Here is a 26695-nt window from a genome sequence, read left to right on the forward strand (position 1 = left end):
CTTCAAAAAAGCTTGAGCAATGCTGTGAGCCCATCATCTCCCTGAGAAAAGCTCTTCCAACCTTCAAATGCTTTCACCACTAGGACACTAGCTTTCAATTCAAGGCTGAATCTGCCTCTCTTCAGTTCCACCCCTGTTCCTGTTACACCTTTCTGTGGGATTTAACGGTTCCCCACTATCTTTTCCTCATGGGAGGACAGAGGCCAGGTCCTCAGATCACCTGACAACATACTTTTTAACAAGCATCACAGCACTAGGCCTGGCTTTCCAGCCTGTGGTCAGGTCTGCGGTGCTTCTTCAAGCTCTCCTGGTATTTCCCCGCCTTCCTCCAAGTGTGGGTGCCAGACACAGAGCTCCAGCAGTGAGCTATTTACTAGCGCTCCCCTTTGAGACACCCACAGCAGGGCACACCAAGTTCATTTTGGGGTACCTGTTCATGCTGATCCCTAATTCCTCTTCCATGGAAATATCTGCATCACTGGATGAGGCAGATAGTCCTGGGAGGGCTTCAAATGAGTTCCGTTGGTTGCTGGTTAAAAGCCAGTGTTCATATCTCCGCCCTGTATAGGCATGCCTAGAGTCATTGCTTTCCAAGATCTAGCCTGCAGGCTTAACATGCAAGCTTCATTTCCAGATATATATATATTCCTGTGTTTATCTGTATTCAAATGCACCCTGACCATTTAACCAGGTGATTCAGCATGAAACCATCCTCATTCCTTTCTGTCTCATCACTCTCGGTGTCATTTTCAAGCTTTACCAGCAAAGATTTCATATCTTCTTCTACATCATTGATAAAAATGTTTAATAGCAGTGGACGAAGGATGGGTCCCTGGGGGGAGGTAGGTAGAAATAGCGCTACTTACTGATATCTACCCATTAGCAACTACCTCTGAGATCTGCCAGGGAAGCATTTTTAATCCATCTAATATGTGCCCTGTTAATTCCTTATAATGCAAGTTTTAATCAAAATGTCAGGTGGAAGTAAGTCAAATGCCTCGGAGAGATCTGACTGTACTATATCAACACAATTGCCTTTCTCAACCAGACCAGTAATCCTGTCAGAAAAAGACAACAGGTTCGTGTGACAAGCCCTGCCATCCATGCCACCATGCTGGCTGCAGCTCCTGGTTCTGGGGACCTCACATCACCATTTGTTCCTCAACCCAGGGATCCACGTGTGGACCAAAAACCCACCAGAGACCAGCAAAACCCTCTGAGCAATAGCCTCATCCCCTTCTCCTGGTTTATACCCATGTTTCCTCCTCATTCGCCGTGATATTTTGGGGACAGTGGTCCCTGAGGAAGGGGATGAGCTTTCAAGGCTAGACGAGGTCTGTGATGCTCAGCCCCAAGGGTCTGTCCCAGGAGGAGCTTCCAGCGTGGCAATGGTGGAGCCTGTGCGGCCCTGAGATGCGAGGTGGGCTGAGAGCCGTGGGAGGACCAGAGCTCAGGGGCTTCCCCGGCTTGCAGGATCTTTCATCCTCCGTCACCACAAAGCCGGGCCAGATCTGCATTTGCAGCAGCCCACAGAAGCTGCCTCTGTTGTCTTATTTTTGTTATTTTTGAGAGGATATTTTAGCGCTGAGCACATTCCCTCCTGTTGCCATGGCAGCCGTGACAGGGGTTATATACCGTGAGAAAAATACCAAAATTAATGAGTGAGTGAAAGTGCAGCCGAGAGAAAAACAAGGTTAAAAAAAGAGTTAAAATAGTAATAAAACCAATCTCCCAATAATTCGGCAGCAAGTCGAAGTCCCACAGGCAAGACAGGCAGCGACCATCCAAGCCGTTCAGCCCCTCCATCGATCCCAGCGTGGGGGTCGGCCGCCCGCATCCCATGGCCAGCACATCTCCCGTCTGCGCTTGCCAGCGCAGCGCGGTCCGAGGGATGCGCCTCTCCCGCAGCATCCCGCTTACACTCCGGATCAGGCCAAAACCGCTCAGCCCCTTCCCCTGCAAACCTGCAGCCCTTCATTACGTGGTAGGCATGCGGAGGAGAAGTTCTTTAATGTGCTCATTTCCTTGCATTTGGGTTTTGAGGATCTTTTTGTTTTTAATTGTAGAAACAAGCAAATTGTCAGAACATCTGTGTTATTAGCATTTGCTGCCCAAATCCATGCTGCTGCTTCTCCTGCGGAGCCCAGAGCTGATAAGAGAGAGAGAACAGAAGAGCCTTTGAACTCCTTGCAGCAGACGGCAGCCAGGTTGCTGCGTGTGTGTGTTGGGGAGGGGGTATTTATTCTCTTGTAAGGTTCATTTGCTCTCCGTGTTTCCCTTTCTTCTCGCTTTCCCAGAGATTTAGCTGGATGCTCTTCTCTCGCAGGCTTTGTTCTTCTGACAAGGCCCCACCGGCACCACGAAGCAGCTGTCTGCGTGACGCCAGAGCATCCCGGCATGGGGTACCCGCTGTGCGGGGCGAGCCAGCGCCTCCAGCAGCATCTCCAGGGTCGGTGGCACTGCCAGCACCGGGGCAGGTGGGTGGGAAGGAGCTGGAGGGTCTCACGAAGTAACTCTGCAGCCAAAGCTGCAGTTTGATGGTTTCCCATGGCTTAGACTGGCCCGGCTTTCTGGGAAATGGCGAAGACAAGGTAAGGACCGGTGACACGTACTGTAATGCCCAAGCAAAGGGAGGGAGGACAGGGAAAGGCAACGCCAGCATCAGGTTTTCCTTGCTGTCAGAGGGCAAGGAACACTCTGGGAGGAGCTCGTCTGCTTTCAAAGGCAGTGGGCAGAGGAGGAAGGTAGAGACAGACAAATCACCCCGGGGATGCCAGGCCTTGGGTGGCCTGGACACGGCGTCCTGCCAGCTCCCCTGGCCGTCAGGTGCTGCTGGCACTGCAGAAGGTTTTGCCAGGCAGCTCCTCTGGGCTGCAGAGAGGTGACTCCTGAGGCTGGGACATTTCTTTTTCCCCTACGCTCTTAGAGCCTGGACCTGCCTCTCAGAAACGTGCCCAAGCAGAGGCTGCAGATGGCAGGCACCAGTCCCTCACAAATAGGAGGCATCTAGTAAACTGTGCATGCACAGCTTCCCCAGCTGCTCTCTGCACAGTTTGCCTATTGACTACTTGTGCCTCTTGCGAAATGGAAACCTTTGGTCACCAGCGATCTCTTAAGTTTGGCTTCACCGCTCCACAGACAGCCTTGGATCCACAGGGTCACTTCCTCAGTTATTCCCTTTGCTACAGCTCTTCAGCCCTCCCAGGAGGGCTGCCAGTGACTGATAAATTAAATCTTATGCTGTCTCCAGAGAGTTTAATTCCCTCTCTCCGTCCAGATCCCCGCTCACGCTGTATCAGCAGGGTAAACCCTGACAAACCCCACAGCTCCTTTCCCTGCCCTTCCATGGTGGGCTTTGACCTTGCCTGGCTTTTCACTTCACATCTTCCGCTAAATTGGCTTCATGACAATTGACACCCAGAAAAAAAACCAACACACAGACGCGAAGAAGCCGACATGCCTGTAGGAGCAGAGATGGCCCTGCTACAGGAAAGTCTCGGGGGAGAGCAGGGTTTTCCACTCAGAGGGGATGACTCTCCAGCTCCTTTCTCCTGCCCAGCAGGAAGAAGCCCTGCCAGGGGCTGAGCTTCCATCTTGCGGGGGGGAAAAGTGGGGTGATTTGGGCTGAGCCAGAGCCAGGGCTCCTCCGAGCAGGCCGGCGCAGCCTCTAGATGGTGCAGTCATCGCAGCCGAGCTGAGCATGTGTGCAGCGAAGAGAGCTGCGCAACAGGTTGGCGTAGCTCAGCGGAGAGAGCGAGGCTCCCATCCTCACGCTGCGGAGAAGCAGAAAGCGACTTTCCAGCATCCTGGCGAGAAATCTGCACTGCAACCGGCTGAGAAGGCGGGTGCTGCTTGGTGAGGGGCCCTGCAGCCCCGTGGGGTGCCCGGCCCTAGCAGGGTGCCGAGAGCCACCCCAGCATCTCCATCTGAGAGAGTTGAGGCCTTTGGGAGGGCCAGGCTGCAGGTCCAGCTCGCTGGCAGGGAGCACTGGCTCTCCTCGCAGGAGCACAGAGGCCAGTGTAGGCATCGAGGGAAGGGGCACCCCTGGAGCACACTGTCCCCAGGCCCCCTGGGACTTGCACTCACCCATCTGGGGTCCCACGGGGGCTCAGCAGGCGAGTGAGGACCCAGCTGAGGTAGCACAGCTTGTGAAGACGTTGCGAGGGCAGCCAAGAGCATGCAGGTGCTTTTGGGAGCTTGCAGGTGCTCTCTGCTCCCGAGTCCCGACACCCTGCAATAAAAGCATGATTCACCAAGGTGTGACGGGAAGGGACAGTTGCTTTTTCAGGACCCAGTGCCTCACCCGGGCAGGGCTGCAGGAGCCATTGCTTGCAGCCTGCTAGGAGCCCTGCTCAGTTGGGGGGATCCGAGGAGGGGTGGGCACAGCCCCCCCGGTGGGCTCGTTCCCACGGAGGGGCCGTCCCCTTAGCACAGCGGGGTGCACTGCCGGCCGAGCCCCCTTCCCCCGTGCAGCGGGGCTGCGGGGGTGTGAAGCGCCGGGTGTAAAAATAAATGAACAAAAATGAATAAACAAGAGCACAGGGAGGGGAGCGAAAGGGGACACCCGTCCCACACGTGAGCGAAGGGGTCTCCGGGGGTGAGGGGTTCCCGGAGGGGGGATGTGGGGGACCCCCCCCTTTCTCTACCGGCTCGGGGGCTTGGCGCCGTGCCCGCAGCCCGGAGCCGGGCGGTACGCGGCGCGACGGGCTGACGGCTCTGCCCGGCAGCCGATGCCCGCTCGTCCCGGCCCGGCTGGGCTGGGGATCTGATAAGGAGCCGGAGCTCCACCTCCCCGTGGTGGCGACGAGAGGCGGAGGCAGCGGGGAAGGAGGTGGGGGGGGAGGGTGGAGGGGGGGGGAAGGGGCCGTGCCTGCGCTGCGCTTCCCTTGCACATCCTCACACACACCGAGGGACGGAGGCGGGCACGGACGGAGCTGCCCACCGGGGCTGCCGCCAGCCCTGCCGCCGCCGCCGCTCCGCCGGAGGAGCCGCAGCCCCGGCCCGGGGGAGGGGGGCGGTTCCCACGGGACATTTTTTTTTTTTTTTCGCCCCCCCTCCCCTTTTTTCTTTTTCTTTTTTTTTTTTTTTTTTTTTTTTAATTTGGTTTTCATCCGTGGATAACGATCGAGAGGAGCCGGGGGGGTGGGGGGAGCCCGGTCCCGGCGGGGAGGAGGCGATGCAGACGCCGCTGGATCAGCGCGCAAAGGGCCGGCACGGAGCGCAGCGCCGTCCGCATCCAAGTAAGAGCTGCGGCAGGACCGGGAGTCCCCGCCCGCGGCCGCGGAGAGCTGCGGAACGGTGCGGAGCGGTGCGGGATGACCCGGGCGGGAGCCCGCCGCTGTGCGGGAGGGTGAGCCGGGGGCCGGGCGGCGGCGGGAGAGGCGCTGGCGAGCATCCCGCTCCCCCTCCGCTCCTCTCCGCGCCTCTCCGCGCCGGGTTGCGCGGGCGGCGGCAGCGGGGCGCGGGGCTGGGCGGGCGGCTCCCGGTTACCGGTACCGCCCGGCGCTGCCACTTGTTGTGCGGCGGGGAGCGGGGACAGCCCGGATCCGGGCAGCGTGGGTTGGCGTGGGGTGGCAGTGGGTGTGCGGCTGTGTCGGGGTGAGTGCGTGTGCGTTGGTTTTTGTGGGTTTTTTTGGGGGTTTTGGGTTTTTTTTTTCTGTCGGGGGTGGTTCTGGGTGTGCGTCCCCCTTGCACCCCTGGGTGTGTGCGCCCGGGGTGTGAGCGCGGCTCGGGGTGCGCTGGTGCGTGGGAGCGAGAGAAGTTGCCGGTGGGAGCCGGCTGGGAGCCGGGGCGAGCGCTGGGTGCTGGGAGCGGGGCTGTGCGTGTGTGTGTGCGTGTGCGTGTGCGAGAGGAGCGGGCTGAAGGGGTCTGGCAGGTTTGCACGCCTGTGTCCGTGGCGGGGTGTCTCTGCGGATGTGTGCGTGTACCGGTGGGGTGTGGGTTACAGGAGTGGCGTGCGTGTCGGGGAGCGGGCTGCGTTTGTGTGCCGGGAGCGGGGGTGTGTGTTGGCGTGTGTGTGTGTGTTACAGGAGCGGGGTGTGCGTGCGAGTGAGTGTGTCAGCGGGGTGTGCGTGCCTGCGCCTTAGAAAACCCCCGTTTCCCTGCCTGTACGCCAGGCTGAGTGTGAAGCCGGTGCCGGGAGAGCGGCTCCCGTGTGTTTTCCCCGGGTGTGTGCGTGTGTGTGTGCGGGGCTGGCGGGAGGCGCCCCGTTCATCCCCCCCGGGGCTCGCCGGGGAGCGGCGGAGCGGAGCGCTCCGTGCCCGGAGCCTCAGCCCGGGCAGCCCCGCCGGGCGCCGGGGAGCCTCGGCCGCAGCGGCCGGGGAGCGGAGCCCGGCCTCAATCCTCCCTCCCAGCCGGCGGGGGCGGCTGGGGGCCGGGAGCCGCGGCTCTCCCCGGCACCCTGCGAGGTAGGGGGTTCCCTATCCCCCCCCTCCCCAAGGCCCCCCCCAGCCCCTCCGGGCTGCAGTCCCGGAGGAGAGCCGCTCCCGCTGCTGCCGGCTCCCTGCGGCCCTGCCGGGGTGGGGTGTTTCAGGCCTGCCACGTTTTTGCCTTCCCCCAGGACCTCCCTCCATGCCGGGATGGAGGGTGGGATGGTGGCAGGAGGGGACAGGAGCCCGCAGGACCCCGGAGGGGCTGTGGGGGACCCCCGAAGCGGGAGAATGGGGGCTGCCGCCCTAGGGAGGCTCTGACAGGTCTCTGCCTCGCTGGCTGCTGGAGTTGGAAGGGATGTGGAGAAGGAGGCAGAAGGAGGGAGGGCCCGAGGCTTCGCCCTCTTTTCATCACTGTGCAGCTACTAAGAGATGATTTTGGGGTAAAGCTGTTCCCAAGCAAGTGGGGTTCCTTGTTACGGGGTGCTCTGGCTTCGGGGTGCTTGGGCCCAGCCTGCATAAATGCTGAGCAGCTGCAGTGGCAGCCGGAGCCGAAGGAAGCCATGGGACGTGCCACAAAATGCCCAGGATTCACGCCATCCGTGCCTTCGATGCAGGACTGAACACCAGTGGCTGTTTTTTGGACAATATGGTCCTTGATCTCAGGCCCTCGCATGGAGTGGAGCCCGTGGTTAGCATTTACTGCTTGCTCGGATGTTGCTCCAGCTCCGAGCATCAGAGTAGAGCTTTGGGGGGGGGGGGGGGGGCGGGATTAGTATTTGTGTGCTCAGTGCAGGGTTTGGATAGACTTGTAAGCATGGCTCCCAGCCACGCAATCAGCCGTTGGGAGCAATAAGAGGGTGGACTTTGGTGCCCGTTCCCGGAGCGCTGCTGCCTTCCATGGAACGGGGCCAAGGGGCTGTGGGAATCACAGGGAGCACAGGCTTGTTCAAGCAGTTGCTTAAATTCTCAGTGCTTTATAACCTCTCTGTCATTAGGGCTTGTTTTTTTTTTGGGGGGGGGGGTGACTGAATTCTGTAGGATTTTGCATGCCACTGTCCTCTGAGAGCTTCCCAGTCATGCATTAAGCAGCGTGACTAACGCCTCTCTCATGTGGTTCAGTCTCTCACACTCTCCCCGTAGGGAGAATTGTGTGTGCGGAGGAATAGTTGTTTTGGGAGGGGTTTTTATTTTTAAGTGCTCTGTGCTCTGCCAGCAGGTCGGAAAAAGGTGCCTGGCACCTGAGAAGAAAGTGTGGGATGGTCTTTAGATCCCATGGGAAAATAGCCCGATGCCTTGGACTGGCCCCTGGGAAGCCTCTGTCTCCTGCACAGACGTGCTTTTCCCCAGTGGTGGAGGCTTCCTCCTCCTCCTCCTCCTCACGCCCAGCTCCGGGCTCTCACGTCTGTGCTGTGTCATTCGCACCCCTAGGCGCCAAGCAGGATTCCTTACCCCGGCGAACCCGGGGCCCCTCACGCCTGCCGGCAAGTCCCTTGCGGGACGGTGGTCCCACTCGGGTTCCCAGCCCCTCTCTTCCTCCAGCCTCCCTGTTTTGGAGGTTTCCTTCACCTGCAGGAATTGGGCTTGGGTTTAGGCTCCAGCTCCTTTTTTGGAGCAGAAAGCATGGGTGCTGGGCACGCTTGGGTGACTCCCTTCCTCCTCCAGGCTGGCACAGGGCTCCTGGCATTTCCAGCTCCTGGGGTCCTCCCTCCCAGCTTAGTCAGGGCCATGTGAGGCATCTCACCCCTTTGGGACTATCACCTTTACCTGCGATCTTTCACGTCACACCAAGGCTTAGTCAGGACGTCGCTACATCATCAGCAGTCACAGCCCAGCCTAGTGCAAACAGGCTTGTGCAAACAGTCCGGCAGCGGGCGTGGGTGCCTCTCCCAGCTTGGGCATCCTCCAGGAGCCCCTTCCTAGTGGCCGGGGCTGCCCGTTTTTCCCTTCTCCCTGTCCTTGCTGCACAGCCATTTCCAAAGGGAGCGCGGGGCAATGGGGTGATGAAGCTCAGTGTGGGATTGGACATCTCATGGCGGGGTTGGGGTCTGGTGTGAGAGCACACGCATGCTGCGGGCAGACATGCGTGTGACCCAGTCGGGGTGCGCACACACGCACGGTGCAAGTACCCCCGCACGGGGTGACATCACACAGATGCACACCCGGTGGCAACAGGGGCATGCGTACATGGTCCCCCCGCGCAGGCACACACGTTGCTCAGTGCGCACACACACACGCACTCAGTGCAGGGTTGCAAACTCCTGTCTGGTGCACAGGCTCTCCCGGTGCAGGCACGGATGTGCTCCTCGCAGTGCGTGCACACGTGTGGCACGCCTGCACACCCGGCTAGTGCACATGTGTGCGCATGTCCACTTTTTCCTCCAGGCACATAGTCGTGCTCCGGGCAGGTGCACATACACCCAAATGCTCATAGCGCACACACGGATACATGCACACTGAGTGCAGACACACACGTGTGCGTGTACACGCATCGCTGGGTTTTGCCTGTATTGATGCAGAGATGTGTTGTGTTTCTGCTCAGCTTCTTACCTCCTCCATCCTCAGCCCTGTGCGTGCCTCTTCCCTTCCTCCTGGGGACGTACATCTCAGAGGTATCTGCACACAGTGCCGGTCTGGACAGTTACGCATGCCCTCAGCAAGGTTGGAAATACCTCTTCTCTGCATGAAGGATGCTTGCAGGACAAGGGATCAGAGTCAAGCTAGGCTTCAGGACCATAGTTTTGTCTTTAGAAATAGAGATGTATTTTCACCTGCGGAGGGAGAGCTCCTCTCTTCCGTGCCACCAATGAGGCACTTGTCTGTGGGGAAGCGGAGGGGTGGAGGGTCTGGGAGCTGTTGGCTTGCGGGAAGTACCAGGGTGGACAGTGCTGGATGCTCCACTTGTTGAGGGTCTGTATGATGCCAGGGTAACCAGAAATTAAGCACTTGCTATGTGGCACCATGGAGGGGAGATGGTGGAGGAGCGCTCACCCATCCCACAGGCTGGGTGCACAGTATGGAGAGAGCGAGTGATGGGAGTGGCGAGAGGGTTGCTGCTGTGGGGCCATGGCAGATGCTTGTGGCTGTTGATTTTAGGGCATCTGACCACTGAGCTTTCTGGGTGCCCGTGAGCTGGGCTGCACCCCTTCATGCTTACGGCTCGGCAGAAGCTGTGTGGGTGCGCCTGGACCCTGGAGGAGGAAGGTGTGTTCCCAGAACGGAAAGCGGGGGACTGGAAAGCTGGTGGCCAAACACAGCAGCAGACAGGGGCTTGGTGACGGGGCATGTGGCTTGGCGTAGAAGGGGACAGTCTCTGTGGGGCTGGCAGTGCGCCTGGCACTGCCTCTGCAGTGTGTGCATACTGGGAGGAGGTTTCCAGTGGCTGGGTGCCTGCGGTGCAGCATGTGCAGTGTGTGTCTCTGCAATGCGGGGGGGGGGCAGTACTTCTGTCACTGCCTCTGCAGCGGGTGGGGTGGACACTGGCACTGGCAGGGTCCTGCCTGCGGGGCAGGGAGGGCACCCAGTGCGAGCATGCAGTGTCCCGGTCTGGGAGTGGGAGGGAATGGGAAGGAACAGTGTGTCTGCAGTGAGTGAAGGGAACAGTATTTGCCGGCGCAGGGTGTGGGGTTGCCTAGTGACTGTGCAGCAGAGGGGAGATGCTGTGGCTACCATTGCAGTGTGCTGGGGCTGTGCAGTGCTGCTGCTCCGCGGGGAGGCACGGGCTCTGCCCCGTGGGGTACGTCTGCACTGCAGTGCAGGGTGGGCAGTGAGTCACTCTAACACAAGGGTGGGCAATGCCCCTCTTTCTGCGAGGGGCACAGGCGGATGGCAGTGCCTCGCATGCAGTGCAGGATGGATGATGCTCGGGGCTCCTGCATCCCTGCAGTGCTGGATGGGTGGTGCCTTCGTATCTCGCAGCGCCAGGCTGGCAGTGCTGCTGTGTCGGCAGTGCAAGGAGGGCAGTGCTGCTCTGTCCCCGCCGTGGCAGTGCCCTGTGTCCCTGCGGTGACGGATGGGAGGTAGCTCTGTATCCGTGCAGTGTCCCATGTCCCTGCAGTGCTGGGTGGGTGGCAGCCCTGCATCCCTGCAGGGCAGGCAGAGCCCCTGCCCCGCTTTTGGTGCTCCTGTTTCTGCAGGGCTGGCAGATTCGTGCAGTGCCTCTGTGTCCCTGCCGTGCGTGGCAGGCAGTGCCCCTGCAGTGCGTGGCACACAATGCTCCTGTGTTTCTGTGGTGAGAAGCTGTCTCTGAGCCTGGCCGGCTCCATCGGGTTGCTGGCAGCAGGCTGCGTGCAGTCCACCCTGTTAGTGTGCCTCGTTGGGTCTAATTACAGTTTGTGTGGTGATGAAGAGGGTGGACAGTGGCAGGATTGGCTTCCTGCAAGTGACAGGAAGCCAGGGCTGAGGTTTCAATGACTGGGTTGCTCACTCAAGCAGGGCGTTGCAGGAACTTTGCAAGCTGGGACCGGTCCTCCCGGGCACTTGCTTGCGGAGGCTGCCAGGAGACCATGGCTGGGGCCAGCTCTGCCAGGCGAGCCCCTGAAGCCCCTTCCCTTTGGGGGGCTGCTTTGGGACCATGTGCAGTCCTGCATGGCACAGGGGGTGCACCCAAAAGGGTACGCCAGGGAAGTGGGCTGGGGCGGAGCGGTCCCCGGGGGCCTGGGGCTGCCTAACCTCCGGTGTCTGTATCTCCTTGCAGCTCCCCTGCGGCGCAGGATGAAACCACTGGCATCCTGCCTGGGCCTGTGGCTCCTCTTCCAGCTCCCTGCCCTAGTCTCTGGGACGCGTGTGGTCTACAAAGTGCAGGAGGAACAACCCCCCAACACCCTCATAGGGAGCCTGGCCTCCGACTACGGCTTCCCAGACGTGGGGCACCTCTACAAGCTGGAAGTGGGGGCCCCGTACCTACGTGTGGATGGCAAGACTGGGGACATCTACACCACAGAGACCTCCATCGACCGGGAGAGCTTGCGTGAGTGCCAGCACCTCCTGCCTGGACAGCCCTGCTTCCTGGAGTTCGAAGTGTCCATCACTGACCTGATCTTGAGCAGCAGCCCACGCCTGCTCGAGGGGCAGATAGAAGTGCTTGATATCAATGACAACACCCCCAACTTCGCCTCGCCCGTTCTCACCCTCTCCATCCCTGAAAACACCAACATCGGGACGCTCTTCCCCATCCCCCTGGCCATGGACCGGGACTCGGGCCCCAATGGCGTTGCCTCCTATGAGCTGACGGCTGGTCCGGAGGCGCAGGAGCTCTTCGGGCTGCAGGTGGCGGAGGATCAGGATGAGAAGCAGCCGCAGCTGATCGTCATGGGGAACCTGGACCGGGAGCAGTGGGACTCCTACGATCTGACCATTAAGGTGCAGGACGGAGGCAACCCGCCACGGGCGAGCAGCGCCCTGCTTCGCATCACCATCCTGGACATGAATGACAACGCGCCCAAGTTCGAGAAGGCCCTGTATGAGGCGGAGCTCTCCGAAAACAGCCCTGTGGGGCACTCTGTCCTCCAGGTGAGTGCAGGGGCTTTTTGTCCCCAGCTCCCCTCCTACCTGGCTGCAGCAGGGACAGCCTGGGGAGCATTTGTACAACCGCTTGCTGCCACGGTTCTTCAAAGGAGGAGGGAGCCTAGAAGAGTTGCAGGCCATAGGAACCCAGTGTCACCTGTGGCCATCAGGCAGGCAGGTCCTTGGGATGTCACATCTGCTAAAACGAGGTTGGAAAGGATGCGCGGGAAGGTGCAGCCAGAGCGGGGGCTGCAGGACACGACTGAGGGGCAGCAGCAGGGCTGGCGGGTATGTGGGAGAAAGGCTCTGGGTTATGGGGAGGGCTGGGACCTGAGGTCCATGGGGAGTCTGGCTTCATGCCAGACCTGTCTCAATGCTGCCCACAGACAAGACATAGACCCTTTCATAAGTTGCATTCCCTTGGCCGCTCCATGGAAACTCAGGCTCTCACAAGAGATGGGGGGCAGGCAGCGTCCCTACTGCCCGTCTGGGGGGGCTGCCCATGACTCCAGGGGTGCCTTGCTGTCTGCAGGGGCCAGGGGTTCTGCCCCATCTCAGGCAGCGGTGCAAACTGGACTGGGGAGCCCGAGGGGATGAATCTCAGTGGATTTGGCTTGGAGGGGGCATTGAGATGATAGTAGCCGACATCTGTTTATCTGCAGCTGCCATCTTAATAAGCGGAGTGCGGCCAGCTCTCATCTGCTTGCTAATTCTGATGTGAATTTTTTAAGAATTCATTTTTCACTGTTAAGAGAATGGAAGTTGGAAGCAGATAAGGGAGCTGCACGGCCGGGAGGAGAATGGGCTGAGACGCCACTGCTGCCATTGCTCAGCTTTTATCTTTCAGGGGGAAAATGACTTCCGCCTTTTTTGTGAGTGGAGGTAAAAGGTGGAATTTACATTTAACAACTTTCGTTCTCCATCCAAATCTGCTGAGCAAGATAACGGCAGAGCAGCAAATGGTGCAGAGAAGAGGCTGCTCGGAGAGCCGATTAGGGAGGCAAATGTTAGACAAACCTCATCTTCTTTAGAAAGCAAATAATAGGCGTAGAGGCAGGTTTATGTGAATGCAGAGCTCCTGACGGGTGGGCAGGGATGGCTGGTGCTGTGCAGAGCTTAGGCAGCCCCAGTCCCCGCTTGGCTGAATCCCTGAATGCTGGGATGGCGCAGCTGCAGCTCCGCACATCCTTGCCTCCATCCTCCTCATCCTCACGTCGGCCAGGCAGCTGCTCGAGCCCCTCTTTGGGGAGGGTTTTGCAGAGCGGGCACAGCTGGAGACGTCCCTCCCTGCTGCTGCTGCCTGGGTCGAAGAGGCACGGGTTCCCGGAGGATTCCCTGCGTGCCGGAGCTGGCCGGGAGAGGAGTGCAGCCGACCGGCCTAGCCGGTTTTGCCGGAAGAGCAAAGAAAAGCCTCTGTGCCGGAGGGCCGCTCCCAGCTGCTCCGACGGTCCCAGGCTCTTTGCCCCATAGTCCTTGGCCCCAGAAGAGGAAATCCTGTTTTTTTCCCCCCAGCTATCCCCAGAGGAGGCTGCAGTGGGCAGTGCGGCGGTTTGCGGAGGGGCTCGCACTGGCTTGCCCTCTTGCTCACCGTTTCTCCCTCCATCCCGCAGGTGAAGGCCAACGACTCGGACCAGGGCGCCAACGCCGAAATTGACTACTCCTTCCACCAAGCCTCAGACATGGTGCGCCGGCTGCTGCGCCTGGACCGCACCACGGGGCTCATCACCGTGCAGGGACCCATCGACCGCGAGGACGTCAACATCCTCAAGTTCTCCGTCATGGCCAAGGACAAGGGGGCCAACCCAAAGAGTGCCCGCGCCCAGGTGGTGGTCACCATCAAGGACATGAACGACAATGCGCCCTCCATAGAAATCCGAGGCATTGGGCTCGTCACCCACCAGGATGGCATGGCAAACATCTCGGAGGATGTGCCAGTAGAGACAGCAGTGGCTCTGGTGCAGGTGTCCGACCGAGATGAGGGTGAAAACGCCGTGGTGACCTGCGTGGTGGCTGGTGATGTCCCGTTCCAGCTGCGGCAGGCTAGTGAAACAGGGAGTGACACCAAGAAGAAATACTTCCTACAGACCACCACGCCACTGGACTACGAGTCGGTGAAGGAGTACACTATTGAGATTGTGGCGGTGGACTCGGGGAACCCGCCCCTCTCCAGCACCAACTCTTTGAAGGTGCAAGTAGTGGACGTGAATGACAATGCGCCTGTCTTCAGCCAGAGCTTCACCGAGGTGGCCTTCCCTGAGAACAATGAGCCCGACGATCTGGTGATGGAGGTGAGTGCCAGCGATGCTGACAGTGGCTCCAATGCCAAGCTGGTTTACTCCCTGGTGACAGACCCCTCCTCCAAGGGCTCCTTCACCATTGACCCCGACTCCGGGGAGATCCGGGTGAAGGCAGTGCTGGACCGAGAGCAGCGGGAACGCTACGAGTTCTTGGTGGTGGCGGCAGACAAGGGCAGCCCCAGCCTCAAGGGCACAGCGTCTGTGGCCATCAACGTCATGGACAGGAATGACAACGACCCCAAGTTCATGCTGAGCGGCTACAACTTCTCAGTGATGGAGAACATGCCGCCCCTCAGCCCTGTGGGCATGGTGACGGTGATCGATGCTGACAAAGGAGAAAACGCCCGCATCCAGCTGTCGGTGGAGCAAGACAATGGGGATTTTGTCATCCAGAATGGCACCGGCACCATCCTCTCCAGCATCTCTTTTGACCGGGAGCAGCAGAGCACGTACACTTTCCGACTCAAGGCAGTGGACGGTGGGGATCCTCCCAGGTCTGCCTACGTGGGGGTGACCATCAATGTCTTGGATGAGAATGATAATGCCCCCTTCATCACTTCACCCTCCAATGCCACCTACAAACACATCCTGCCCCACACCAGCCCTGGCCAGCAGGTGAGCAAGGTCAAGGCGGAGGACATTGACTCTGGTGTCAACGCAGAGCTGACCTACAGCATCACAGGAGGCAACCCCTTCGAGCTCTTCCAGATCTCCCCGCACAGTGGAGACATCACCCTGGAGAAGGAGATCCTCCGCAAGCACCATGGCCTGCACCGCTTGGTAGTGCGTGTCAATGACAAGGGCAAGCCCTCGCGGCACGGCACGGCCCTGGTGCACTTCTACGTCAACGAGACGCTAGCCAACCGCACGCTGCTGGACACGCTGGTGGGGCACAGCCTGGATACACCGCTCGACATAGACATCGCCGGGGACCCTGAATACGAGCGCAGCAAGCAGCGAAGCAACATCCTCTTTGGAGTCATTGCTGGCATCGTGGCCGTCACCCTGGTCATCGTGCTGGTTGTCCTGGTGCGCTACTGCCGGCAGCGGGAGGCCAAGAGTGGCTACCAGGCAGGCAAGAAGGAGACCAAGGACCTGTATGCACCCAAGCAGGCCAGCAAGAGTGGTAAGAGCAAGAGCAAGGTGAAGAAGAGCAAGTCTCCGAAGCCGCCCAAGCCCACGGAGGATGAGGAGGAGACGGGGCTGCAGAAATCGCTCAAGTTCAACCTCATGAATGACTCTGTCAGCGACAGCCCCCGAATCCACCTGCCTCTCAACTACCCACCAGGCAGCCCAGACCTGGGTCGCCATTACCGCTCCAACTCGCCGCTGCCCTCCATCCAGCTGCAGCCTCAGTCGCCTTCTGCCTCCAAGAAGCACCAAGTGGTGCAGGACCTGCCGGCCACCAACACCTTTGTTGGCACCGGGGACAACAACTCGACGGGCTCCGAGCAGTACTCGGACTACAGCTACCGCACCAATCCCCAGAAATACACCAACAAGCAGGTAGGAGAGCTCATCCTGAGGCCGGCAGCGGCCCCCCCCCCTGCATCGGGGAGCCATCTGGACAGAGGTTTGGGAGTGAGCGTGGACTGGCCCCCAGCCCTGCACGCGTGGCCTGGGAGGCTGGCGGAGGACTACCCCGGAGCCGAGCCGCTGAGCCTGGTTGTGGGGTGGGGAGGGGATGGGGATGGTGGGAGGGGGAGTCCAAAAACTGTCAGACCCCTTGTCAGAGCGCCCGGGGCTGGGTCCTGGCGGCGCTGCCTGGGTGACGGTGATGCGAAGGGTGCTGCATGCGTGTGCCTCTGCATGTGGAGCTCTGGGGAGGGAATCCCACTCGCCCAGGTCCCCTTTGGGGACCAGCTGTAAGAGCACCGAGGAGGGCAATGCCCACCCTCCCATCCATCCCTCCGCTTGGGCTGACTTGTGGGGAGGAGAGACTGGTCCAGCTCCTGCCACAGCTCTGGGCAGCCCGTTTCCAGCCCTGCCCCTGTCCAGGGAGCAGTGAGCAAGGCACTAGCCTCGCTGTTGCCAGCCTGGCTCTGCTGGTGCGGCTGAACCTTTTAAGCATCCGTGCACAAAGCCACCCAAAAGGGAGTTTTGCACCCGCTGTGGCTGCCCAGGCAGGTGGGGCTGGGTGGAGGAGCAAAGCTCTGCCTTTTTCCCAGGCTCAAGCTCTGGCTTCCCCCAGGCTTGGGCCCTCTGCCATAGTCGGCGCGGTGAAAACCGGGCTTCCCTTAGCGCGAGCATCGGGCCCGGAGCTACGGCTCTGCGGCAGCCGCGCTGCAGCCGCTGCGGAGCGGGAGAGCGGATCCCGGCGGCCGGGGCGCTTCCTTCAGGCGGCACGGGTCCGGCCGTGGGCTGGGGCTGGGGCTGGGTCTCGTGCGCAGGGCTGGAGGAGCGGGGCACCGGGGTCTCTGCTGCGTGCCGCGGTCGGGTCGCTGCTCTTGGTCCAGCCGGGGGTTTCTGCTGCGTGCGGGGCAAGGCGGAGGTAGGTCTTGGCTGCGGACTGGGAAGGGCTGCTCGCTGGTGTGCACTGGAGCTTGGAACTGTCCCAGGAGGTCGTGGGATGAGCCTGGAGCTTGCAGGACCCTCTTTCCTTGGGCTGTCTGGCTAGTTAGCTTGCACCACGTTTCTGCTTTGGCGCCTGTCGGGTCTATCCTTAAGTAGCTAGGGAGGGAGAGGGGGGATGAGTGCCTGTGGCTTTGCCTTCTTCCTGCGGTCCTGTGAGTGAGGAAAACCCACTCCCCCACTGTGCTGTACCCTCTGTGCCCTGTGGAGACCCCTGCTCCCTTCTTTGTATCCCAGTGAGCGGCAGGCTGGGCTCCTGCCGTGGGGCTGAGCTCAACTGCCCTGTTGGATTTGAATTCAATAAAGTTTTCTATTTTTGACCGGTTGTGCCTTATTTTCCCTACTGCCCCTGAAGATGCTCTTGCTCCCAGCAATTTCCCAGGCATCTTTTCCATGTCCTCGGCCACCGGAGCACCCGGGCCCCGCAGCGCCCAGAAGTGATGCTCACGTGGGCCAGCCATCTCCAACAAGCCCTCCACCGTGCCCCAGCATGGCCAGTCCAGAGGCCTCATGGTACTGAGCCCCCCTCCCCAGACTGACAACTCCCATCTCTAGTCACTGCCTGGCCCTCTAAGGAGACAGCTTCCTCCAGGACCTGGTTCACAACGCGTGCATGTACATACACACACATGTACATGTGTGGATGTGGAGGCAGTCTGAGCCACGGACCAGCCAGCCCAGCTTTCTTCCACCCCAACATCCCCCTCCATAGCTTCTCCTGGTTCATACCCACGTCCTTTTGAGACCCACCCATGTTCCAAAGCCAGTGCATGGAGGAGCAGAACCCTGCCACGCGATGCCTGGCTAGCATGACCCAAATCCTGCCGGTGAGGGCTGGAAGATGCCTGCAACTCGCCCGCTGCAGTGCTGGAATGAGGACGCACGTGGTTGCAGATGGAGTCTCAGTGCGTCAGCAGTGCCAGGGGGAAGCACCCAAAGCAAGGTGCTCCCCCCCACCCTGGGATGCAATGGGCACCCTTGCAGTGAAGGAGAGGTCCTCCCAGGCAGGCTTGCTGGTGGCGGTGGGGCTGCGGGAGGGAGATGGAGCCAGGCGGCCATGCTCCCCATAAAAATGGCTGTGCCCCTCCTGGCAGGCAGGTTGGGGGCGATGCTGCTGCCACGGGGCTCGCTCAGGCTCTTGTCTCCAGCGGGTTGGAGAGAGGATGGATCCTGCTAGGCAGGAGCAGCACAGCACCCCTTCCCCAGGCCCTGGATGGGGCCGTCCTACAGCCCCCTCCCTCCAGCCAAGCATCACATCTCAGGGACACCCTCCAGGGCCACCTCTTCCTCTTTCTCATGGTTTTTCTTTCAAACTGGGGCAGACATCCCTGCACCCATCACGCCAGCTTCACCTCTTCCCCAGGGGCTCCAACCGGCTGCACCAGGCTGCTGGAGAAGAGGAGCTCTGGCTCTGCAAGAGATTAGATCATCTGGGGAAACCAGTGGTTCTGGCTTCGGTGGTTTCATCCCTGTGCCAGCCTTGGCTCTCACAGCCTCCTAGTTTGTTTTGCTAACAGCATAAGGTTTTATCTTGAACCGTCCAGGAAGTGTCTGGGCCTCCTAGGCAGGCAGAGCGGGGACCTGCGGGGAGATGCAATGGCTGCAGAGGAGGAAAGGAGACACCAGCAACCACCTAAATAACTAGTTCCTGCAGGGCTGGGCAGGGCAGTCTGGGGGCTTGGCTCAGTGTTGCTATCTGCTTCCCTTTGGGAACTTTCTGAGAGAAGTTTCCCTTCCTTCCTTGTCCTCGGCAGCTCTTTGATGAACGTGGGGTGAGAACGCAACCTCTCAGATGCTGGCGTGGGGAGCATCTCTTTCTTCTGCCCGTCTCCCAGGCTCCATCATTTAGGGCTTTTTTATACCAGGAGGGCTATGCTACATACTTTCCTGGATGTACAAACCCAAGACTGCCCCGGGTCCTTACAGCCCCCCACCATCTGAGAAGGTGGCTGGAGTGGTGTTAACTTCAGCATGCTACTGCAAGCTCAGCAGAGGTGCCTGCACCTGCCTGCAGGCTCAAGAGCATGGTGCAGTATTAATTACTCTCTGCGGGGGGGGGGATAAGAGGAATATTGTAACTGTAATGGACAGAAATGAAATTGTCTTGTTTTAGAATTTAGCTTAGAGTCTCCATAAATTGCAGGTTTAGGTGTTGGCAGATGTCTGGGAAAGTCTCCTACCGTCCTGGGTCAGTGGATTTTCTCAAGGTCGTTCACGTGGAATGAGCTGATAAATGGATCCAGCAACGAGCTGCAGATGGAGCTGAGGGTTCATGGGGGACCTGCCCTGTTTTTCCCCAGTTTCAGAAAGACACTGTGCTGGGAGCAGTTCCCAGGCACTGCAAAATCAGCTCCTGCTCCCGGGATCAATTGCACTTGGTTCAGATTTGGCTCTGACGTGCAGAGACTGAATGAGGGAGTGTGTCGGTGAGGTCCCGGGGGCTCCGGTGCGGGGGCTGAGCCCTAACAGTGCTGGGAGGAGTGGCTGGGCTCTGTAAAACAGCTATGAATGCACAGCAGCTTGTGAGCATCAATGGGGTGCTTGTGGGAGTTGAGGAGCGCAAGAGGGGGCGAGGAGTGGGTCGTACGCCATGCTGGCTTCTGGGGAGTTAGTGAGGATGCCGAGAGCCCCACGAGCGAGGCAGGAATGCGCCATGGCTCCCGGCAGGTCTGTGCACTTCGGTTTATGGCAGGGAGGGGTACCTCTGCCCGGCAGAGCTCCGTGGGACATTTGGGACCCCGAAATGAAGAGCTTCAGCCATGGGCGACAAGCAACCCCGTGATACAGCCTGGCCTGTACCGCCAAAGGCAGCGTGGGTGTGCGCAGGCTGTGCTGCAGGGGGAGGTGACAAGCGGGTGTACTCAGCCTGCGCTCCGCGTGTGGGAGGTGACGGCGGGGTGCTCTCAGCCCGTACCCCACAGCGGGGTGCTCTCAGCCCGTACCCCACAGCGCGGTGGCACAGGGGTGCGTGCGATCTCCGTGGCGGGGGGGTAGCGGGGGCACGTGCGCAGGTTGTGCGGCAGGGGTAGGTGATACAGAGGGGTGCAGCCTGTCTCCTCCGGGAGGAGGTGGCACAGGGAGGGGTGCAGCCCCTGTCCCCAGAGGAGGTGGCAGCATGTGCAGCCTGTGCTGCAGCCGGAGGAGGCACAGGGGGGTACGCGGCCACTACCACAGGGAGAGGCGGCACAGGGTTATGTGCAAGCTCTGTTGTGTGGAGCGGTGGCAGTGGGGGGTACGTAGCCTGTCTGCGGTGGGAGGTGACAGCAGGGTGTACGTAGTGGGCAGCCTTGGGCAGGTGACGACTCCTCTGTAAGCAGCGTGTCTGCAAGGAGGCAGTGGCACTGACTGTCCCTATCCCATTGAGGAGAGCATCGAGTCTCTCCTGCCTGACAGTCCCTGGCCTCACCAGAGCTTGGGACCTTGTCCTTTGCTCCCTTGAAGGCTCGCCCAGCCTGTGCTATGTGCCTGGGGCTCCTCGTATCAGGCTGGGCTTGCCTGGGTGGCTTGCACCTCTGGCCAGGTCCCCTCTTCCCACCCTGCTGAGCCAGATGCTGCTCATTCCTCCCTGCCCTCCTGTTCTCAATTCTCACACCCCCAGGCTCTCCCCTGCCTGATGCACTTGGAGCCAGTGTTGGCCTGTGGTGAACACGGGCTTTCCTAGCTTGGATCTGGGGGGCTTCTCCTTTTTTTTTCCCACTATCCTCTCGTCTTTTCTTTCACAATTGTATCTAGTCTCCATCCCTCTCTCCTGATCTCTCCCCCTGCTCTGCTCGGGCAGTGACCTCCCCCTTCCCTGTTGCTTTCTGCTCCCCATCAGTCTCTCCTGACCGGCTGTCTGCTGGCCCCAGTACAGAGGGATGCTGAGCCCTCCACAGCACAGGGCTGAGTCCCTGGCTGGCTCTGACAGCCGAGCTGTGGAACCTCTGTGCGATGAAAGCGCTGGCTGTGTGGGCAGCCGCCTGGTCCAAGCCGCACTGATTGATATTCCCAGCACTGCTCTGCCCGCTCGGCCGGGCTCTCAGCTGCAGTGCTGTTCCCTGCACGCACAAACCAGCCTGGAGCAGGGCCCAGCCCTGCAGCCTGCTTAATCAGTCACCCAAATCCTGGGGCAAAATCCGATGCTGCGACGGGGCGTGTCCCCGGGCGCTTTGTGGTCCCTCCGCCCAGAGAGCATCCAGCAGGACATGGATGGGGTGAAGGGTGGAGGGGGGATGAGGCTGGAGGGGGTGGAGGGTGGGGTGCTGCCGGGTGAGGACAGAGCTGGGATGTTCTGGGACAGGATGGAGAGGAGGCTGGGGTAATGAGAGGGTGCGTGATGTAGGGCAGGATGGGGTGGGGTGTTGCGGGGGAGAGCAAGGGCTAAAGGATGTGTGGAGCAAAGGGGCGCAGAGCAGCTCTGTCCCTGGGAACTGTGTCAGCTCAAGGCGGGGAGGGCGGCCCCAGGAGGGTGTGAGGCAGCAGCCAAGAGGTGGATGCTGTGCACTTGTGTCTCTGGAGCTGGTGTCCACCCAGGAGCCCCGGCGTGAATCGGGTGCGAGAGCCACGGAGCTGTGCACGGGCTGACTCCCGTGGGGCTGTGCCGGGGTGGGTCGCAAAGAGCAGGAGCTCCCCTTCACGGTTTGTGGCGTCTTGGACATTCAGCCCCTGCGGTAGCCCGTCAAATTTCTCTCTTCCCGGCATGTTCTTTTGAACGCTGCCCCTGGAGCTGAGCCCTGTGCCAAGCCCAAAGCACCTTCCTCCCCCTCCACCCTCCATCCCCATGCATACCTGTTGTGTGAGAGCACCTGCCCCTGAAACCCCGGGCACAGCCCATCTCCACGGGAGAGCTGTGCTCCTACGTACTGCCCTGCAAGCCGGTCCATCCAAGCTGCAGTTACACAACCCAAGCTCTGCTCTTGGGAGAAACCAAGATGGTTGATGGAGATTACTCCAAAAGGGACTCTTCCCACAGTCCCCTGCTCCTTCAGGAGCCCGGGAAGCACGCAGTCTGCTTGGCCGAGGCGGAGAAGGATTGAACGTGGGTGGGGAGGAGCCTGGCTGCAGGGGCACAGGCCACCTCTGGCACTTGTTCCCCCCTCTTCTTGTCACCTCTGATGCTAGCTCAGTGTCCATCAGTCCAACCGGGAAGAAGCTCGGTCTTGGTTTCACTTATGGGAGCCAGGGTCACCTGCGACTCAGACCCACTCAGCCACCCCCCAGTAGGTCCTCTGTTGACTTTGTCTTCTCTCTGACTTTCTGGACTTTTCTGGAGGTCTCAGTCTGCACCCTTGAGGACCTGCTTTCCATATTCCACCAGCAGTATAGGTTTCTTTTCCTAGTGGGGTTCCTGACTCAACCCTGGGGTTGAAAGCACAAGACAAAGAGGAGGTCAGACAAAGGAACAGAAAGAAAACAACTCCCCAAGATCCCTTAAAAATGTCTCCTAGTTGTTTTGCATGAATGTCTTCCGGTGGTGTAAGCTGTTTACTGTCTCAGTCCTTCAGATGCTCACAGGAAAGAGTGGGTGGGAGAGTAGGTTTGTGGCAGTGACCTGCTAGGAGGGCAGGAGAAAGGTCGTGTGTTATCTCATCATTTACATCCATTTTGGCATTCACAGCCATGCCTTGTGGATCCCGCCCAAAGATCCCTAAAGATGCCCCTGCCCCGGGAGGTAAACAACCTTCTGAGCACCTCTTCACTTGCAAAATACCTGCCTCCTGATCTACTATCTAAACGTGGCATGGCATGGCTGGTGATCTTGGCAGGTTTCATCAAAGCTGTCTTTAGAGCCATCATTTCGGGAGGGCAGCGAATCGCCACCTCTCCCTTGGAACTGATCCTGCTCCGTAGTGAAGTTCTCGGAGCAGAGTGCCCTGATTCAGCTCCTCTGAGACATCTCTAAAGGCCTGAGCAACCTGAAAGCCTGGAGCTATTTAGCTCCCACGTGGCCTGGATTTCACATGCTCCAAACTCCCCAATGCTCTTGAGCAGCTGCAAAGCTGCTGCCAGGGAGGCAGGAATCCCAGGGAGACTCTGACAGATATCCATCCCTGCTGGAGGGGGGAACTTCTTGTCTGAGCTTGGGACTGAGATCGTGCTCTAAATGTCTTGCTAATGTGATGTCTGATGTTCCTCTTATACTAATCTGTTAATCTTTCTGCTTCTTCATCAAAAGCACTCAAGCCCAGTAGAAAGCAAAATCAGTATTTCAGATGTTTGAAGAGCCCTTCGTTATTATTCAGGCTGGGCAAGGTGTTGTGATTCAAGGCTCTGGGAGTGCCTGGAGGAGCTTGGGTTGTTTTTTCCAAGGATTTCAAGTAGATCACAGTTTATTAGGGACTATCAGGACATGTCTTGCCCAGAGAATAGAGCTCAGAAACCTTCTCTAATGTTCAGGAAATTTTTCTTGAGCCACGACCTGCAAGTTCTGGCCCAAGGACTTGACAGCTCACCCGGGATTTGAGGATAGGGTAAAAGAAAGCTGTCCTCAGCTCATCCTTACTAGGATTCCTGTGCCAGTAAGAGTGGCAATGCCAGACCAGTGCAGGCAAGATAAGTGGCCTTAACAAGCCTTACAATATTACTTGTCTTACCTCTTACCTGTTTGATCTCTCCAAATGAAGGCTTGTCTTACCCAGTATCATCATTCATCATTAGGTGCAGGTTGGTTGCAGAGCACTAAAGTGAGGGCTCTGCTGATGTCTAGAGTGTGTTTGTGCACAGACTTATGGAATAGACACAATTCCTTGACTAAGCAGGAAAAGCTTCTGCCCTTTGCCTATGGGAATAGAGGTGGTTAGAAAACAGGGTTGCTATCAGAGGAAAATTTTCAATTTGAAAACATATCAGCAAGAATTGACAATTTTTCTTCTATTTTGGCTCAAGTTAATCAATGGATATAGCTGTATAAATATATATATTTTTCCTAGTAATTTCTGAAGGCATGATTCTGACTGACCTTTTTGAATTTAGCTTCATAATTAATACTTGGCTTGAATTCTGAAGTGAAAGTTACCTTTGCAAGAGCATCATTTTTTTCATTTTTGCATGTCAGCAAAGATATCCCCCCTGCCCCAGCTTTGAAACAAGAAACTCACTTGAAAAATGATCCAATTTCAACAAATTGACATTTTTCCCATGCAAAGTCTTCCATTGAAGCATTCCTGGTTATCTCTCTTTTTTTAGAGTCCTGAGTCTACGGCTTCGGACCCCCTGCTCTCCCCAGAGCTTTCAATACTATCTGTCAGCTCCACTGGGTGCAACTGGGAGCCAGATTAGCTCATTATTTTGCCAGCATTATTTTCCCACTCTACAGCTGTTGGATTCCTCGAGGGCTTTATTCAAGTGTTACTCCCAGTCCTGGAACCTTTTTCTCCCTGGGATCTTCAGATGGTTTTAACGTGATTATGAGACCTCCTTCTGTGTCCTGAGCAATTTCCGCTCTATACCAACTATCTACAAAATGGCTCTATTATCAGCTTGAAGGTGATAGACATTTCAGGACACCACGGTCATTCCAATTTAGACATTATTCCATAAAGATTATGACCCCTTTAGATTTTATGATTTACCCTTCAGATGATTTATTTCCGTATTTTCCTTTCCAGTCTTAATTTCAACCAAAGAAAAGCCAAATTGCACATCTTTGATGGGCTCAGAGCTCTGATAGGCTGAGAGGTTAGGCAATCTCTGTCCTGAGGCTGTCTAAATGGGTTTCTAATTGTGTTAGATCTTGCTATGAGTTAGATAAATTCGATCTGACCAGGCAGGTTGGCACCGGGCTTTGGCGGCTTCTTTGAGCGTCATGCAAATTTCAGGAGGCTTCAGGGCACCTATGTGGCGTCAGCCCACATTTTACCCAGATTTATTCATTAAATAGTGCCTTGGGATTTGATGTCCATTTTAGGATGGCTGTTCTGCTACCATTATTTCAGCAGGACTTGTAGCACCTTTCTTCTGACTGCAAGGTCAGCACTTGCTAATTGTCAGCAATGGAAGCCATGCAAACAGCCGCTTAGAAGAGCGAGCAGTTGCTTTTCAGATAATACCTGGTTTGGGGAGGCGTGATTCACATGGATTCCTGTGCGTCTTTCCTCCAGTGGTGGATTCCTTCTGTAGCTTCATTTGTCAACACTGAAAGAGGTAAAGGGTTATTGGGAACAACCCTTACTTCAGACACTGGGATGGGGATGGAGACAAGGATTTGTGGGCAGAGCACAGCCATCAAACAAGACCTTATGAACATCAGATGGACTGGAGCTGTCAGCCCTGTTGCTATTGTGCCTTGTGCAACCACAGTAGCTGTGGTGGAGGTGATCCCAGCAAGTCGTCAGTCTGGTAGATCAGAAAACTGGGCCTTTAAGTCTGCTAGTAGTCCTGTCCAGAATTGTGAGCACTTGTTTGGAGACACCACCTTCAGTGACAAAAATCTGGGAAGGCCTGAACAGTTTTTCTGAATGCCAGAGGGGTCTTACAGGTGTGTGTAGACCACACCTTTGCTTAGAGCTGGGTCCATATATCACCCTCCCTTGTTTGTGGTGTCTGGAGCTCCAGGCAGGCAGTTGCCCTGCCTGGTTGCTCCATCCCTCCCTTGTCCAAAGCAGGCAGAGCCCCCGGGACCTGTTCCCTCGCTCTGCACCAGCTCTTTCCTCAATTCCTTCGTGTTACGCTAAAAGGGAGCAATCCAGTACTGCTAGGAACTGCAGCTCTGGCGTGGTTCAGTCCATTTTACAAAGTGGTAGTTAGCCCTTGTGCCCCTGAAAATCTGGACCTGGAGATGCTGTGGCAGGGCAGGGAGGAACATCTGGGGCAGACGGGATCCCGAGACCACAAAGGGGACCAGAGGGGCACAGGAGGGAGAAACGCAGTCCTTGAGGAGCAGAGGGTTGCTACAGGTGCCAGGAGGCTGACACCAAGCCGGGGCAGCATTTGCCTTTGCTGCTTGTACGCAGACACTCTCTCTCATCGTGCTGCTCTGCCTGGTGCCGCGTAACGTTGTGAGCTCTTCCCATCACGTGCAGGTATGGCAGCCCTGGGCGTGAGGGTGGGTGCAGGAGGAGTGGGGGATGCTCTTGGGGAGCTTCTTCTCCAAAAGTCAGTGCAGTGGCCAGACGGTGTGCTGCTGGGGTAGCACAGGAAAGAATGGGGAGAGCTTTCTGCTCTGACTCCGTCCTCACCCCAAGACACCAGAAGCACGTGCTGTTGCTCAGATGAGCTGTAAAATGGTCGACCGCTTATGGCCAAGAGCTGAGCTTGTGTCCTCTTTCCTAGAGCTAGAGCGTTGCCCTGGATGGTTCTTGGCAATTCAGCTCCAGCTTTCCTCGAGGCTTGCCCTGGTTTCCATGGTCATAACATTCCCCTCAGCCTCCTGCTCTGCGGCCTGTGTTGCATTGCACTGGAGCTGTGCTGTTCTCCAGACATGACGCTAGCAAATAAAATAATTCCCACATGCAGCAAAGCCTCCATACATGAAAAGCTGCATCTGTGTAGTTTGGGGCATGGTCCCTGGGCTTATCTTTTTTTTTTTCGGTAACCAGGGATGTTGCAGAGCTCCAGGTTGGTTTGTAAAAGAGAGGGGTTCATGAATTAATCTGAAGTTGAGGAACTCATGTGCTACAATGGCTCCCTTGTCACTTATTTTTATATTCTGGGCAGTGGGTCTGACATTGCCTTTCACTTTCAGCCCTGTGAGTTGCTGCATTGTGGCGGCTGTTGGGGAAGCAAGCTCCTTTGGCAGCTGGCTGAAAGGCCGTTGAGGCTTCTGGCATGTGGGGAGGTGCAGGAGCAATTGGAGGCTGCCAGATGAGCCCATTCGCCGCGGATCCTGCTTTCGGATCAGCAGCGAGGTAGTTAACAATTTTGATATTTCTACCACTCCAGCATTAATCGGTGCTCAGGAGGGAGCAGGGTGGCTCACCTCTGTGGGGGCTGTTGCACTGCACCATTCCTGTCAGCAGGAAAAGGCTGCCCGGGGCA

The 26695-nt window shown here is 58.1% G+C and overlaps 1 protein-coding gene and 1 long non-coding RNA gene across 3 annotated transcripts in view; one reads left to right on the forward strand and one right to left on the reverse strand.

Moving 5' to 3' along the window:
* Nucleotides 1–2030: 2030 nt before the first annotated feature.
* On the reverse strand, nucleotides 2031–4734 carry LOC115334402. The gene is made up of 2 exons (XR_005931165.1): nucleotides 4647–4734; nucleotides 2031–4231 (listed from the first exon to the last, which is right to left on the reverse strand). It is a non-coding gene; the product is annotated as an uncharacterized LOC115334402 (long non-coding RNA).
* Nucleotides 4735–4890: 156 nt separating this feature from the next.
* PCDH1 (protocadherin 1) overlaps nucleotides 4891–26695 on the forward strand; it is a 56795-nt gene continuing 34990 nt past the window's right edge. The window contains exons 1-3 of one of the 2 annotated variants that reach the window (XM_029997866.2): nucleotides 4891–5240; nucleotides 11065–11879; nucleotides 13484–15676. In XM_029997866.2, coding sequence (XP_029853726.1) covers nucleotides 5177–5240; nucleotides 11065–11879; nucleotides 13484–15676 — 3072 coding nt within the window. In that variant the 5' untranslated portion in view covers nucleotides 4891–5176. The remainder of the gene's footprint in view (nucleotides 5241–11064; nucleotides 11880–13483; nucleotides 15677–26695) is intronic. The other variant, XM_029997865.2, reaches the window with a different exon arrangement.

The sequence above is a fragment of the Aquila chrysaetos genome, chromosome 22 (assembly GCF_900496995.4).
Source record: "Aquila chrysaetos chrysaetos chromosome 22, bAquChr1.4, whole genome shotgun sequence".
Lineage (NCBI taxonomy): Eukaryota > Metazoa > Chordata > Aves > Accipitriformes > Accipitridae > Aquila > Aquila chrysaetos.